This window comes from Centropristis striata, chromosome 8 (genome assembly GCF_030273125.1).
Source record: "Centropristis striata isolate RG_2023a ecotype Rhode Island chromosome 8, C.striata_1.0, whole genome shotgun sequence".
Taxonomy (NCBI): Eukaryota; Metazoa; Chordata; class Actinopteri; order Perciformes; family Serranidae; genus Centropristis; species Centropristis striata.
In genome coordinates, this window is record NC_081524.1 from 8,040,906 (window position 1) to 8,057,427 (window position 16,522).

At 37.0% G+C, this 16,522-nt stretch overlaps 1 protein-coding gene across 2 annotated transcripts; it reads left to right on the plus strand.

The window, feature by feature from the left end:
* The first annotated feature begins 76 nt into the window (after positions 1 to 76).
* On the plus strand, positions 77 to 16,055 carry LOC131975931 (CTP synthase 1-like). Of its 2 annotated transcripts, XR_009394770.1 has the most exons (20): positions 77 to 236; positions 2,397 to 2,577; positions 3,540 to 3,710; positions 3,909 to 4,009; positions 5,064 to 5,180; positions 6,149 to 6,232; positions 6,482 to 6,562; positions 7,076 to 7,227; positions 7,765 to 7,897; positions 8,622 to 8,710; positions 10,069 to 10,163; positions 11,781 to 11,843; positions 11,968 to 12,011; positions 12,102 to 12,198; positions 12,279 to 12,334; positions 12,550 to 12,646; positions 12,823 to 12,967; positions 14,462 to 14,637; positions 15,215 to 15,268; positions 15,665 to 16,055. XR_009394770.1 is itself a non-coding variant. In XM_059338765.1 (18 exons), exons 2-18 carry the CDS (start codon positions 2,412 to 2,414, stop codon positions 14,538 to 14,540), a joined length of 1,770 nt encoding a protein of 589 aa, XP_059194748.1. In that variant the 5' UTR covers positions 77 to 236; positions 2,397 to 2,411; the 3' UTR covers positions 14,541 to 16,055. The 2 variants fall into 2 exon arrangements, 1 of the variants encoding a protein (XP_059194748.1); XM_059338765.1 differs by having other exon boundaries at positions 14,462 to 16,055.
* Positions 16,056 to 16,522: the final 467 nt, after the last annotated feature.

Here is a 16,522-nt window from a genome sequence, read left to right on the forward strand (position 1 = left end):
TGGGGGCGGTAGCTAAGGTCTGCCTTCAAGGCTGTAAAGAGGGCAGAAATTTACCCGCCGAGCTGTGAAGCGGAAGGAGACAAGCTGTGCTGGGACAAACTGAGGGACCTGTCAAGTCTGCTACACGTGTTTCTACCGCTGCAGAAACGTGGACACTGATGCTTCGTAAACAGAAGTAGAGTTAATTAAAATTCATAACAGCTACCGAGCCTAACGTCTTTCTCTCTAGCCGTTTGGTAAGTTTGTGCCGTTTTAACGACATCCATATTGAGCTAGAGAGAGGCAGTTATCAGCATATATAAAATACTGCCAAGTTGGTCGTTGTAGTCTAGAAATTTGTTATATTTTAGCAAGCTAACTTAACTGCTAGCTAGCTTAAACTGGAGGGTGTTAGCTGTGTAAGTCACAGACTGTTCAATTTAACTCCATTAACATTGACGTTTCTAAAAACATCACAAAACTACTAAAAATAGCCGACAAAACTGGCTGTGGTGAAGTTGTTGTTCTGGCAGTTTGTTGAACAATAGCCAGTTAACTATAGGTAAAACTTCCCCAGTCGCTCCAGTCTAGCCGCTTCATATAATGATGCATTGTCTTCCTTCATGGGTAATTTAAACTTGGCATCATAATGGTATTTTTGGGTTCCTAGAAGTCTCCTCCTTCATATTTGTGTTGTTTTTGTGTTGCTGGTACTTTCCCGCCAATTCAAATCATGTGGTAAAGTCTAAAACCGGAAACACTTGTAATATATGACCTGCTCTAAGTGTATGTGTGACGTGAGGGCGATCCAGATGTAAACACATAGGTAGTCCCACCTCAAGGTTTCAAAGCACAGTAAATTAACTTGTCACCAGCCCCATATTTACCATTTAAGTGTTTCTTATGCTGGTAAATGTTTGTTCAATGTTTTAGTAGTTTGAAAACACTTAAAGGAGAAACAGTGCACTATACAGTCTACTATAACTGTAATACTTAATTAATTACTTAATTATACTGATTTTGTGACTCCTAACCTTAAACAGTACATTAGTAATTTGGGTAATAATAATAATAATTATAATAATAATCCTATAATCTTTATTTACAGAGAACTTTTCAAAACACATGCTACAGAGTGCTTTACAAAGGCAAATGATAAATAAAACTGACATAAAAATCAACAGATAAAAGTAATTTTAGTTTAGAAATACCAAAGTCTAATGAGAAAAATTATAACATTCTGTGCAATTTAAAAGACAGTTTAAAGAACGATACAGCTCAAGTAAAATCAGGAAAGGCTCTCAGATAAAAGTATGTTTTGAGAAGAGGCACAAAAGACAATAATAGAGGACACAGCATGTACACTCATGATGTTCCTAGAAGTCTCCTCCTTCATATTTGTGTTGCTGGTACTTTCCTGCCAATTCAAAACATGTGATATATTGTAAAACCGGAAGCACTTGTAACATATGACCTGCTTTAAACACACTTTTACTTATGGTTTTGGTGGATTTTGTCGTTTAATGTTCTAGATAAATAAAACATAAATAAATAAACTACAACCAAAACAAAAAAATGATGTTCAGGCTCTGTTAACAAAAAATGCACTGAGATAAACATTATGTTCTATATTATTTTATTATTAAAATAACATATAAACAGCTGGAATGGCTGCTTGTGATTTTTTTTTTTTTTTCGGCAATTTGTACTGCCTGTCAAACAATTGCAGCATTACTTTAAACACAAAAAGCACAAAAGTCACGCATGTAAACAACAATATATTGAGTCCAGAAAAAAACTACCGCGTCCATTTTTATATATATCAAATAATAAGTCGATATAGTAATTATTGTGACAGGCCTACTTGTCACCACCCCCATATTGAGCATTATTAGTTTTTTCTTATGCAGGTAAATGTTTAATGTTATAGAAGTTTGCAAACACTGTAATTAAAGAAGATCAAGTGATAAAGGGCACATACAATTCCTCTTCATATAAATGTAGTTGTACTATAACTGTAATACTTCAAAATTATACTGATTTTGTGACTCATAACAACATTACTTTGATTATAATAATAATCTTTATTTAAAGAGCACCTTTAAAACACAGGCAACAACGTGTTTTACAAAGGCAAATTAAAACAGACATAAAAATCAACAGATAAAAGTAAGTTAAGTGTATAAATACCACGGTTCAAAGAAAGTTAAAGCTCAAGTAAAATCAGGAAAGGCTCTCTGATAAAAGTATGTTTTGAGTAGAGACTTGAAAGAGATAGTTGGTAATAGAGAACATCTACAGCATGTACATTCATGATGTCTTTATTGCATCAGCTCTTCATTGCACATGTGGTAAAACAGGTTTAGATGGGCACATGCCTTGGAAGTGAAGTGCAAAGTTTTTATTGTGTGTTTTAGTGTTGACGTGCCACCATGAAGTACATCCTGGTTACCGGTGGTGTCATATCTGGTATCGGCAAGGGCATCATTGCCAGTAGCGTGGGAACCATCCTCAAGTCCTGCGGCCTTCATGTCACAGCCATCAAAATCGATCCATATATCAATATTGACGCTGGCACCTTTTCTCCATATGAACATGGTGAGCAGCTGAGTCCTTCTAACAAGGTTTCTTTATATTGTACTATTTGTTTAGTTAATTCCTGCTGTTAATATTTGACAAAATGTGCATGCAGTGTGGCAGCCCGATGGCATGGGGCCGAGCTGTTTCCATACAATAGATCAGGGATGGGCAACTTAAATGCTGGATGGGGCCACAATTTTTCATCGACACTACCACAGGGCCACATATACACTACAGGCCAAAAGTTTGGAAGCAACTTAAATTTTCTGTTCACAATGGCTTTCTTAAAATTCAGTATGTATTCTTTGGATTTTTAGATGTGTTTACTGCATGATCAGACTTTACTTTCATTGAATTGAACCATTTTCCTCAATTGACCTTTAGGTATACATTGATGTTAGAAGTCCATTGCTGAATAAATGTTAAGAAAAGAAAAGAAGGGTTGAGAAGATTTGGAAGAGTCACAACTTTTGTGTAAAAGTAAAAAACAAATCACAGTTTGCATTATTCACTTTAGCTCTTTGGCTTTTGAGAGTTTGGATATAAAATCCCAATAAATCTCAACTGTGTTCAAACTTTTGGCCTGTAGTGTAGGACCGTGCACTTCACCAGATATGATGAAAATGCAATTTTAAATATGTTTACAGTGCAGTAACTTAACATATTTCACGCTCAAATGCATGTAAAGCAGGAGCTTAGAAGAGGTGTTAGAAAAACAGCAGACCAACATTAATTGCAAGAAGTAATTTTGTGCATTTTTACACTGCACTTTTTAAGATTTCATGCTCATATGCATGAAGTTGTACTGAGGGCCACTTCAAGTGAGGATGCGGGCCGTATGCGGCCCGCGGGCCTCCAGTTGCCCATCCCTGCAATAGATAGTTGTTATCTCACTGAGCAGAGCACCACATTACTACCAGTTTTTGGATTTGCACTTTCACAACCCTGTGATAAATGGATATAATGTTTGTGTTGTGCAGGTGAAGTTTTTGTTCTCGATGATGGTGGGGAGGTGGATCTGGACTTGGGGAACTATGAGCGTTTCCTGGACATCCGTCTCACCAAAGACAACAACCTCACCACAGGAAAGATCTACCAGTCGGTCATCAACAAGGAACGGAGGGGAGACTACCTGGGCAAGACTGTACAGGGTGAGTGAGTCCATCGGCTCCAAAACATGAACACTCCATGTGAATCCATGCAGATCAGTAATACTTGTTTGCCCTTATGTTTTCCAGTGTGTCTGTAGAACACAGCATTTGGCAAGAGCTGTATGTTTCTTCACAAGTATCTTCAATGAGCAGTCTTTATTGGTTTTTATAACTTTTATTCCATGAATCTGTTTTTAGTGGTACCCCACATCACAGATGCCATCCAGGAGTGGGTGATGAAGCAGGCCAGGATCTCAGTAGATGAGGATGGTGTGGAGCCTCAAGTTTGTGTCATAGAGGTAAGTTGTCTCTGTTCTCGCCAAGCGGGATTTATGTAAATGGCCCAACTGTATTTGGCATTCGATTTTAAAAAAGACATTGAAAACCTTTTTTGGCGAGTCAGAAGTGTCAGTGATCTATCTCGACCATTCCCGTCGGCCACTCTGAAGTGATTTGTGACCTTTTTGTAGTGCGCATAAGAGAGAAAGAGGATATTTTCTATTGGAAATGAAACCAAGCGTGTTGCCTGAAGCAATAGAGGATATTGGCACCATTCAGCACAGAGTGAAATTGCTGAAGATGCACAACTGGCTCAGTCAGCAAAGCAGAAAAACACTGTTTTAAAAAACTGAAAAATAAAGGGATCTAAAATTGATCTGTTTGGGAGAGTGTGTAAAACCATACTCCTGTTAGTCTGTTGTTTCCAGCCATGAGGAACTAGCTGTGTTTTCCAATCCCCATACTGCTGTGCTACCATCCTACTTGGTATGTACAGCACTGTTTAGTACTGATTATTATCTCAAATGCAGTTTGCCTAAAGTACTAGGGTGTCTGGTTGCATTTTGTATGCAAGCCACCATGTTTTTCCGGCTATTATGACTTACAATCATCTGTGCACAAAATATGAGTCATGACATAGAAAGTCCAAATTATATGCATACTGGATGTGACAGTATGCACTTTGTAAGGGCTGCTGCAGTTCGTAATAAACCGTACAAAACAGTAAATCATGTTTATTAAATGTATTTACACCAGGCAACATTTGCAAAAATACACTAATCTCAAGAGACGGTATTTTATTTTAAAAACAAAATCATACCGCAAAACTATATATTATTTACTACATTTGCAACAGAAAGAGGTGAAATTCTCATAAACAAATTTGAATTATTACCCTGCCTACTGCAGCTCGTTTCTTATGGCATACATCAAAACCTGCTGCGACAGTATTATGAGCTCCGTACAGCTATTAACATTTTGTTCGAGCTAAGGTTGTGTCAGATATATAAAGTGCTGAGTACCGACGTGTGTATTCATGCATGCGGTTTCTAAGCAGGTGTTTTGTGTCAACAGCTGGGAGGCACAGTGGGCGACATTGAAAGCATGCCCTTCATCGAGGCTTTCAGACAGTTCCAGTTTAAGGTGAAGAGGGAGAACTTCTGCAACATCCATGTGAGCCTGGTACCACAGGTATGTCACACTGGTGAACACACAGCAATCAGTCAAATCAAACCAAAAATCAAAATCAAAAACTCTATTTATCCTCGACTCAGTTAGTCTGGTAGAATCTCTGTTAGAATGAGATGGCCTGATGGCTGTAGGAGCGAAGGATCTTTTTTATTTATTTTTTATTAGTTTATTTAAAAGGGGGCAGTGCAATTTCATAAAACACATGATTACACATGGTTAAAAAAGCCAGAGTTAGCCAGAAGGCTAGTTTTCATCTGTAGTCCCCTGGCCATGATGTAAAAAAGCAGAGAATTATGAAACAAATAAACAAACAAAAAAAAAGTATCTCTCCGTCCTGCAACGGAGAGAGAGGAGCCGTCCACTGCTGTTTTTTTGGTCCATAAAGGTTTTGTGTAGCATATGATCCAGGTATTTCAAGATGGATCTCTGTGTGTGATGCTGTCTCCCCAGCAGACAGCAGCATAAAACAACACACTACCACCACAGACTGATAAAACATCTGCAGCATCTTACTACAGATGTCCAGAGATCTGAGCTTCCTTAAGAAAAAGAGGCAGCTCTGCCCCTTTTTGTAGAGAGCGTCAGTGTTTAGGGAGCAGTCCAACTTATTATCCAGGTATACACCTAGATATTTATAACTTGGCACCACCTCCATGTCCAGACTGGGAAGGTGACAAAAAATTGCAACTTGAAATAGTTCAAGCAGCTCGTCCAGATATACTCAAAAAAAATGTTTGTGTTCATGCAGCTTAGGTGCTGCGTCTAAACCGTATCATAGGAGGGAAAACCCTGATAGCACAGATTAGGATCACTGCAGGATAACTACATTGGCATTACTGTGTTTGTTGCTCTTTTCCCTTTTTAAATTAAGAAAATGGGCTAGATGACGGTAAAATAAATCACCACTGGTTTATTTACCACATTCATACATGCTACAATTTGGGGTGGATTTGCTTTTGCTTCCTCAGCCCAATACCACAGGGGAGCAGAAAACCAAACCGACCCAGAACAGTGTGCGAGAGCTCCGAGGGCTGGGCTTGTCTCCAGATTTGGTGAGTCAGATTGCAATTTGCTCTTAAAACTTGGCATTCCTTCCTGCACCCCAGAAATATACAGGCCATGGCTGTGCTTTCCTTGTATGTTTGGAAAACCTACATCCAATAATTCTTGGTTATGTATTCATCTCCTGGTGTACACAACTAAATGAAATCTGACATTAAATCTAAGATGGTGAATCTTTAAGACTTTACCCGTGACTTGTTGTGCAATATAATCAAAATAAACCTGCTGCTTCTTTTCAGATTATGTGCCGCTGTTCATCGCCCCTAGACTCTTCTGTCAAAGAGAAGATCTCCATGTTTTGTCATGTCGAGCCCACACAGGTAAAGTAATGTGGCTTTTGTTCAACAACAAACTGTTCAAATTGAATCCGTCCTTGGAGACCAGGCTGCAAACATTACTTATTTTCTGCGGATGTGGTATTGTATTTGATAATAAAAGAGGTGATGATGTGTGAAAGTGTGTGGCACAAAGCTCCTGCATGTATTTTTTGAGTATTATTTTGTATATCTTAGCCTGAAATTTTTTAAAATGTTTTGTACTTTTTATCAGGTAATTTCTGGGGCCAATTCTATTCAATTCATTAAGGCCATATAAAAACATTGCTCAGCCCATTATCACTGCAGCATAAAACAACACACTACCACCACAGACTGATAAAACATCTGCAGCATCTTACTACAGATGTTCAGAGATCTGAGCTTTTTAAAAAAATGTTTTGTACTTTTTATCAGGTCATTTCTGTGGCCAATTCTATTCAATTCATTAAGGTCATATAAAAACATTGCTCAGCCCATTATCATCTCCAAAGTAACATGTTTTGCGATTGTTTCCAGGTGATCTGCGTCCATGACGTCTCCTCGCTCTACAGAGTGCCTCTGCTGCTGGAGAACCAGGGTGTTGGGAGCTACTTTTGCCAGCGGCTGAGCCTGCCCATCGAGTTGAGGCCCAGAAAGATGCTTTCAAAGTGGAAGGAGATGGCTGATAGGTGAGGAAGTTTGTCTTAGTTGCTCCGTTTTTTTTGATGCTTATAATAACATGGACACATACAGTCATGGAAAAAATTATAAGACCATTGTTTTCATCAATTTCTTGTCCATTTTAATGCCTGGAACAACCAAAGGTACATGTGTTTAGACAAATATAATGATAACAAGAAAAATAGCTCATAAGAGTTTAATTTAAGAGCTGATATCTAGACATTTTCCATGGTTTTCTTGATAATAACCAAAATCATTCTCAAGAAAACCGTGGAAAATGTCTTGATATCAGCTGTTGTACAAGGCATTAAAATGAACAAGAAACTGAAAAAAACAATGGTGATCTAATAATTTTTCGCATGACTAAAACCTCTCGGCCCCTTCTGGGAATTGTGTTACAAAGAAAACAATGTTGAATTCTGAAAAAAAATCTCCTTGGTAAATTGGGTAAAATGCTGAAGATTTAATCGTTTTTGATTAGCTCTGAAGTCCTGATTAAATGATGCACCAGGCCACTACTGACAATCGTCTCCCTCTCTTGTCAGATCTGCCCGTCTCTTGGAACACGTCTCCATAGCCCTGGTGGGGAAATACACAAAGTTAGCTGACTCCTACACCTCTGTTATCAAGGCCCTGGAGCACTCTGCACTCGCCATTAATCACAAACTAGAGGTCAAGGTATGAAAACATCTCCCATTTTTATTATTAACCCTCTGGAGTCCATCTATTTATTGAAAATACACACGTTTTATTTACAGTAATGACGTTATTTATATATGATATGTAGACAAGCTGAGAAAGCCAGTTGAAAGTGCAATCACAGGAGCTTTCACAGTGTGCCATTTATGTTTCTAGACCATTTTTAAAATGTGAAATTTCTTTCTACAATGAAACGTATTACTATTTTTAATTTACATGCAAATATACTGTTTTGTAGTTTTATTATTTATTTTTTTCTGCTGTTTTTGTGTTTATAAATGTTAAAAAAAAAATAAAAAAAGGTAAATTTCCATAGACACCTGTGTCTTTTGTTTGTATTTTGGGCTCCTGGCAGCTTTATACTTTAATTAAAATAAAATGAAAAATCTGACTGATAGCCAAGTTTGTGTGGAGAAAAAGGAGCCATGCATGTGATGTAAGGACAGACTGAAAGATGCTAAACAGAGACCGAAATGAATGCATAGGAAGTTGACAAATTTGAACCAAAATCTCCTGGACTTCAGAGGTTTAAGTTGGTTTTTGTGTATACATTTATGGATTTTGCAACACTACTGTGCAGTTTGTGTTGTCTGTTTTCACAGAAGACATTTAAATCTGAAATAATGTCTCACATTTGCCAATATTTAAACAGTAGTCGGCTTGTTGACCATGATTCTGAATGATCTGTTTGTGTTTACTGCAGTACATAGACTCTGCAGACTTGGAGAACACCACTCTGCAAGACGAGCCAGTGAAATATCATGAGGCCTGGCAAAAACTCTGCAGTTCTCAGTGAGTAGGCAAGCTGTCAGTCTAAAGGTTTCCACTCTGCTGATATATTGTTAGAGCGTATGCCACATGATGGCAGCAGAGCTCCTTCGTGCTCAGTGGTTTCTGCAGCATGATAAGATAGTTAATGACTTCTGTGCATGGTATACAATTCACAATGTTTTATTACATTCTTGTGTATTGATTACACCTGCAATATACTTTGAGAAAAAAGTACAACCCAAAAAAGTTTGGACACTGTAAGACGTAAATAAAAACAATAAATCAAATTCGGAATTTGGCGTGTATATACACAAAAGAAATTGATTTTTAACAAACATTGTGTGTACAGTTTTCAGTTGAATATTAGCACATTATTGCATTCTGGGTTTTTTTAACAGCAGTAGTCTTTGAAGAGTCAGAAAGATACCAAATAATAGATGTCTTATACAAAATCTGCTGTGACTTGTCATGAATTCTACCTGGTTGAATTTAGTTGTTCAGTATTCAGGGCTGGGCGACAATTCAGTATGATAAGTTTTAATTTTTCAGTGGAATCGTGTTATGAAATCATATCAAATACTGTGATACACAAATATACAGGTGCATCTCAATAAATTAGAATATGATGGAAAAGTCAATTTCCAGTAGTTCAAGTCAAATAGCTCCAACCAAGTATTGAGTTATATAGATGGATATACTTTTCAGAGGCCACATTTCCATATTAAACATAATTTAAACATTTTTTTAATATTGTAATATTCAAATTTTTTGAGACACTGAATTTTTAGGTCTTCATTAAATGTAAGCCATAATCATTATAATAAGAAGAAATTAAATAAATTAAGACATGAAATGTTTCATTCTGTGTGTAATGGATCTATATAATGTGTTATTTCCACTTTTTGAGTTGAATTACTGACATAAATAAACTTTTCTATGATGTTCTAAATCATAGAGATACACCTGTATTATCCAAAGTGATATTAAGCACAAACTAATTAACTTTCTTATACATATATCAGATTGACTATTTATTTATTGTTTTGTTATAATTTTACTTGAAACTATTATGTTCATTTTTCACTTAGGTTTCTTATCAACTGAGAAAATACTTTTCATTTTCCAGTATTTAATTGTTACAGGAGTATGCAAAAATAGGCTTTTCCATGTGGGGATTCCATATAGACTACTTAGATATAGAATTACCAGAAAACATGCTACAAGAGATTTGGAATAAAGCGGATTTTGTACCATATAACTGAGTGCTAGTCTTAACATTGTTATCAGTAATGTGTCTCTGTATACAGGTGTTTATATTGTGTTTGCCTCAAAGATATTGTGGACAGATTCATAAAATTAATTGTGGCTTCTCCTTACAGTGGTGTGCTGGTACCAGGAGGGTTTGGTGAGAGAGGAACAGAGGGCAAGATGCTCGCTATCAACTGGGCCAGGAAACAGAATAAGCCATTCCTGGGTAAGAAAGATTCAAAACGATATGTCTCATAAGTTCTGCCTTCTCATTTATTATATTTTATGATTTGCTCTAAGCAAGAGTAGACATTAAAAATGTTGTTCTGTCATTATGTTTTATAGAGGGTTCGTACGGGTGCTTGAAATCCTTGAAAATGCTTGAATTTAAATGTTGTATTTTCAAGGTTTAAAAAGTGTTTGTAAATGCTTGAAATTCTTACTGTATTTCTCTTGCAATCTGACTATATCCATCTATAGACTATAGATAATCACATGTTCAATGTAAAAAATAATGATCTGTAATGATCTGAAATGAAGACCGTTCCTCCTAAAAGTGTAATACCATCGCTGTTGGTATGGTTAAGTGAAATCTCCCCCTTTTAGTATGTAAGTACTCATCTAAAACATGCAATTTACAGCAGGTGTAAGATACTGGAAAAGCTTGATCATTTCCCTTGAAAGTCCTTGAAAAATGCTTGAATTTGACCACTGAAAAAGTGTACGAACCCTGTTTATGGTTTCACAAGACTGACACTTCTTTAAATTAATATTAGGTACAAAAGCAGATTGATTGTACAGGTATGGTGTTATTTCTGCTGGGCAAATATGCCTACAGTGCCTATTAGTTACATAAATATTCCACCAATACTCTTTCAAACTTGAAAATGCAGCTCAAAGTATTTAGACAGTTCAGTGTCTGGGTCTGGCAGCTTCACTTTGTGGATGCTTCTGTGCAGAAAGCCTGTAAAGTTTAGTGAAGGGCAAAATACAGGAAAAATAATGAAGAAACTTTTGCCTGTCTGCCAGAAAACTGTGACTTTCCTGCAAAACATCAACCTGAAATGAAAAGCCAAAGCTACACAGAAAAGAACTAATTTTATAATAGGCTTGTCAGAATCCAATAAGGAACCCACTATATCTGTACTTTGGATGAAATTACTTCCACATGAAAAATATAGACCTTAGGGGCATTCTAACCACTGAAAAGTTTGGGGTCACTTGGAAATGTCCTTATTTTTTTTTGAAAGAAAACCACAATTATATACAGTCTAGACATTGTTAATGTGATAAATTACTATTAAAGTTAGAAATGTGTGTGTATATATATATATATATATATATATATATATATATGACATATATGACATATGACACCTGAGCATTATGTTAGCACAGCTGAAAACTGTTTTGTGCTGATTTGAGAAGCAATAAAATGATCCTTCCTCAGGTTAAAATGATTATTTCTACCCTTGTCAATGTCTTAACTATATTTTCCATTTATTTAGTAACACATTTCATGAATAAAACAGTTTGTTTTCATGGAAAACAACAGACATTTTCTGGGTGACCCCAAACTTTTGAGCGGATAAAGAATCTGTCTTGGTTTTTTGTTGTTGATCCAAAAAAAGTTTAGTTGCTCTCTCTTTCAAAACTGTGAAATAATGCATCATGAGAAAGTCCAAAATGAGGGGAATACTTTTTATAGGTGCATGCAAATAAAGTCGGATTAGTAGTGTAAGTGGATCACACAGTGGGGATTTTGTTTCAGTCTTTCTTTATTTATGCATCTTTTACAATAGCACTCATTATGCAACATTCCTGCTGGTCTTGTTCTGTGCAGGAGTGTGTTTGGGCATGCAGCTGGCAGTGTGCGAGTTCGCCCGCAATGTCCTCGGATGGGAAGGTGAGCTATTGTGCAGTTCAGCCGGGACCATTTGATTCATATGGTTTCAGATTTATGATGAAAGAACCGCAAACATGACGAGAAGTTGATTTGAGCTCAGATCGGTTTTGCTTATCTTTTTCAGATGCCAACTCCACAGAATTTAATCCAACATCCAGTCACCCTGTGGTAGGCTGTCTTTTTTTACTCCGAGCTCATATCACATCATATCAGCAGTCTTCACCAGAATAGCTTTAACATCCTGTTTGATGTTGGCAGGTGATTGAAATGCCGGAGCACAACCCGGGGCAGATGGGCGGGACTATGAGGTTGGGGAAGAGGCGAACAATCTTCAAATCTAGCACCAGCGTAATAAGTATGTATCCCCCTTGAATTAAATGGATTTTTTTGTCCTCCCTGTTTGTGTTTCTGATGTGTGATATTTCATTGTTCTAGGAAAACTGTACGGAAATGTGGACTTTGTTGATGAGAGGCACAGACACAGATTTGAGGTACAACAACATTTTTGTCTGGCAGTGGAAAGCAAATGCATACTTTATGGTTCTTTAATTCTACTTGTACATTCTGCTGGGACTTGAGGCTTCATTTTAAATCTTTCTGTTTTTCATTTTTGTGCCCGGATCTAGTATTGAAGTATTCTAAGATGGCCTCATAACCCCACTTCTCAAAAACCTTTCACGAATCCTTAAACTGTTTCTCATTTTAGGTGAACCCCGAGCTAAAGCACCACTTTGGAACAAAGGGTCTTCAGTTTGTTGGCGAGGATGTAGAAGGAGAGCGTATGGAGGTCATTGAATTAGATGGTGAGCGGAAATAAATGAACTAATGAATGCAACATGCTGTATATTTTCTAAAAGCTTTAACCTTGCTGGTCTTTTCTTTAGGACGTGCACTCTCCATCACCGTCTCCAGTGACGTTAGTAGAGCGTAATAATGGAGGTCAATATGTCTATGTTTACCCACCTGTTTGTTGTTTCAGATCATTGTTACTTTGTTGGAGTGCAGTACCACCCAGAGTTCACCTCGAGGCCCATCAAACCTTCTCCTCCGTACTTCGGTCTGCTGCTGGCTGCTGCAGGAAAACTGCAGAGCTACCTGACCAAGGGGTGTCGCCTCTCTCCACGGTAAGCTCTGACACAGCAATGTGTTGTTCAAACTTTTTATGGAAGTTACTGAATGATTCTCCGGTAGTTCGTAGGTTACAGCAAACCTTTCTACAGTTCTACAATATATTTAACTTGAAGTATTGTTTGAGTGCTTTGCATAAATCTTTTTTTCCATCTCTGCATGTGCCAATTTAATGTGAAAGTTCTTTTGCAGAGGCATTAAATCCCATTGGACACATAACAACACACATAATATTGTCTTATATTTCATCTGTAACTGCAATGGTAATGGTGATTGCTTAAAATTGAATATCTACCTTACCTTTGATTGGGACATAGCTTACTTGGGGAGACTTTAACCTCTCGTGCAGTGCCTGTTAAAAACGTATCTGTCTATAAGAGGCTGATAGAACCGCTCATCCAAACAACTTCACACTTCCTTAGGTAGGAGAAATACACCTGCCATGACATAGTTGCATCCCTAAGTAATGCTAAAGTATACCCATATATTTTTTATTTTTTATAAAGATTAGTTTTTATTAAGAGAATGTCTTACAGTATGTTTATGATGTACAGCAAGCATCTTCAGTTTGTTACATTGAAAGTCATATTTTACAAAAGGAACATACAAAAATGCATAACTTTACAGACACACTGTACAAGGATAGTGATTTTTTTTTTTTTAAACAAGGAAGAATAAAATAAATAAAAAAATAAATAAAAGACCCATCCCACCCCCACCCTCCTCCCTTGTATGGCTCTCAATTTCTTTCATTTTTATACCTACACAATCTATATAAACAGTTTACACATGCACCCATCTGTACACATTCATATCTAAATAAATCAACACTCTACTCACAACGAATATCTAAGTATACCCATAAGTTGCTCACAGCTAATCCTTGGAACCAGGCTATTTCCTGGACTAAAAGCCTTTATTTTGACAGTTTGCTACAGTGTAACATCTCCATTCTCTCGCTCTACATCTGTTCTCAAATCTTAATGTAGCAAAGGACAGAGAGCACACTGGATGCACCCAGGATGCAGTTTGGCGATTTAACAGTTAACAAGGGTCCCCCTCAATACACTTCACTGCATAATGTGTACTTAACGCACTACTTGCATGCCTCAAGAGTTTTCACTCCTTCAGTCCTCAGCAACACTCCCGCTCAGTGTGAAGCTGATCGGATGAACGATTGCTGAGAAAATCAAAGAGCCGACAGAAACAGAGGCTCCTTCCTTATTAGATACATTTTTTCTGTTGCCATTAAACCCTTAACTCTATACATTGTTGGCATGTTTATGAGTCATTGAATTTACTCAAATGTAGTTGACTTGTCAACCCGAATGGGGAAATTTACAGCATATTTTTATTTAGTATTATAATCGACTCTCTTACAGTTTGTTTACAGTGACACTGTCATCATTCCACCTGCAATTACAATAAAGCCGTCCCTGTCAGCCATTACTCCCATAAAACTCATTTTATGTATTCATCTTTCACTGCAGGGACACTTACAGCGACCGCAGTGACAGCAGCTCTCCTGAAGTGGACATCTCCGAGCTGAAGTTCCCTTCTTTGTCCTGAGACGAGAGCACACGGAGTCATTTGTGTCACTCGTGCAGGAAAAAAAGTCTGGGCTTCTCTTAACTGGTGTCAAAAAACTGTTTTGACATTCTGATGGGTACGCTACTGTATGTTGTTACAGTGATAATTTATACTCTAACTATATCAAGTCTTTACTGGTTGTGTAAAGGTAAAGGGATGTCAATTAACTCTGTGGAGCTTTAGAGTTGCTGCGATAAGCAGAATCTGGGATGAAATGCTTACGGGCAATTAAAATAAACATATTTTTAAGTACCTTTACAGAACGGATTTAGGAATGGGGGGAAACGCACAACCAGGTGAGACATAAATGGTACAACAGCCTGTGAAATATACAGTATGTGAAGTTTTCATAGATGGATGGATGTGACAAGCTAAATATGAGAAGATCAGTTTACAGCTGTGACAAAGGGTCAGGGTAAGAGTCCGAGTCTGAGCAAGTACGTTTCTTCTTGGGACAGCCGTCCTGCAAAACATTGAAATGTTGTAAAAACCCAAAAGAAACAACTTCATTCTGTTGTTTGTGAGTTGTATTGCTTTTTTTTTTTTTTTTGCCTCCATCACAAATTAGCATATTGATACATTTACCTCTCTGAAATGTTTCTTGTTTGTGTCACAATTGTGTATTTTATCTGTTACTGTATTTCTCTTTTTAGGTTTAATACCAACTTGCATATCATGACTCATTCAGGGTTACTACAGAACAGTCGGTAAGCTACATGCCATTCTGGTTACAAATATTATTATTGCACTGTTTTGCATGGAGAGTAAATGCAAAAACCCTATGAGTAAGACATTAAACTGGACCACACGGTTGTGCTTTGGTGACTCTGGGGTATAGTCATTTGATTTTTGTTAAATTGATTTTGATTTGATTTTTGTAATACAGTGAATTGTATCAGGCATAAGTCAATATCACAACTGCAATGGGTGTTAATTTCTTCACAAACCTTTTAATCATGCACTTTTGGGTGTTATTGTATTAAGTTTTTAGTCTTTAAACATGAACTCACCAGTTCTGCGTGCATCACTTCCACCTTCTGCCTGCTGACATAGACAAAAACAGTTTTCAACTCAATTGCTTTTCACCATCATATCTGACCCAGAACCTCCTTCAACGGGTTATACTGATGTGCATTTCTCTGACAAGCCGTCCAACTTAAAATGACCCTTGAGGGTTTAACTGAAAAAAGAAAGCTTGGCATATGAAAACAGATATTTTAAAAATGATAGAAAAGCCTAAAGATCTGATTTCAAAATAGCAGCAGCAGATGATGAGCATCAAGCTTCCATGGTGCATTTTCACTTTGAGTCTTGTCAAAATTAAGTGAACCTCGGTAGTTAAAGCATTGCTGACAATGCCCTCATTGCCTTAAATGTATGAAAAGCATGCCACATTTAAAAAAAACACTGTATTTTTATATTTATAGAGTCCAGATGCATGTGTGGTGCAATATGTGTGTTCATTCTGAATAAATATATTTTTATTCCTCTTAATTATCTGGCCTTTATTTTAGTGGAGCTGAGAATCAGTAAGTTTTGCTTTTTACCTGTGACTTTGAAAAAAGTGTAGATGAAGCTTGTCATATTGCAGTTTTGATTAAAAGACTCAAGTGTCTCGGTTTGCTTTGGCACTGGGAACACATGAAACCACTGGTGTATTTAAAATAAAGAGCTCTAGCAGCCCCCAGAGGCTGTCCTTTTAATTACACCCCAAAATATATTAAAAGAACATCAGCTGAGGTTTAAGAGGACCAGAAGGCAGTTGCTTCAGTTAGTTGTAAATTATGTTTTAAAAACTCCTTGAATTTGGCAGTTATATGCATTTTCCTTTTCTTCTTTAATGTTTATACTGCCCTACAAATCCTAACCGCAGTCACTAAAATTTTGGTTGAAATTGAGTTATAACTAAAATCTTTTATCTTGTGACATAGATTTAGATTTCAGTTTTGCTTTAATGCAAA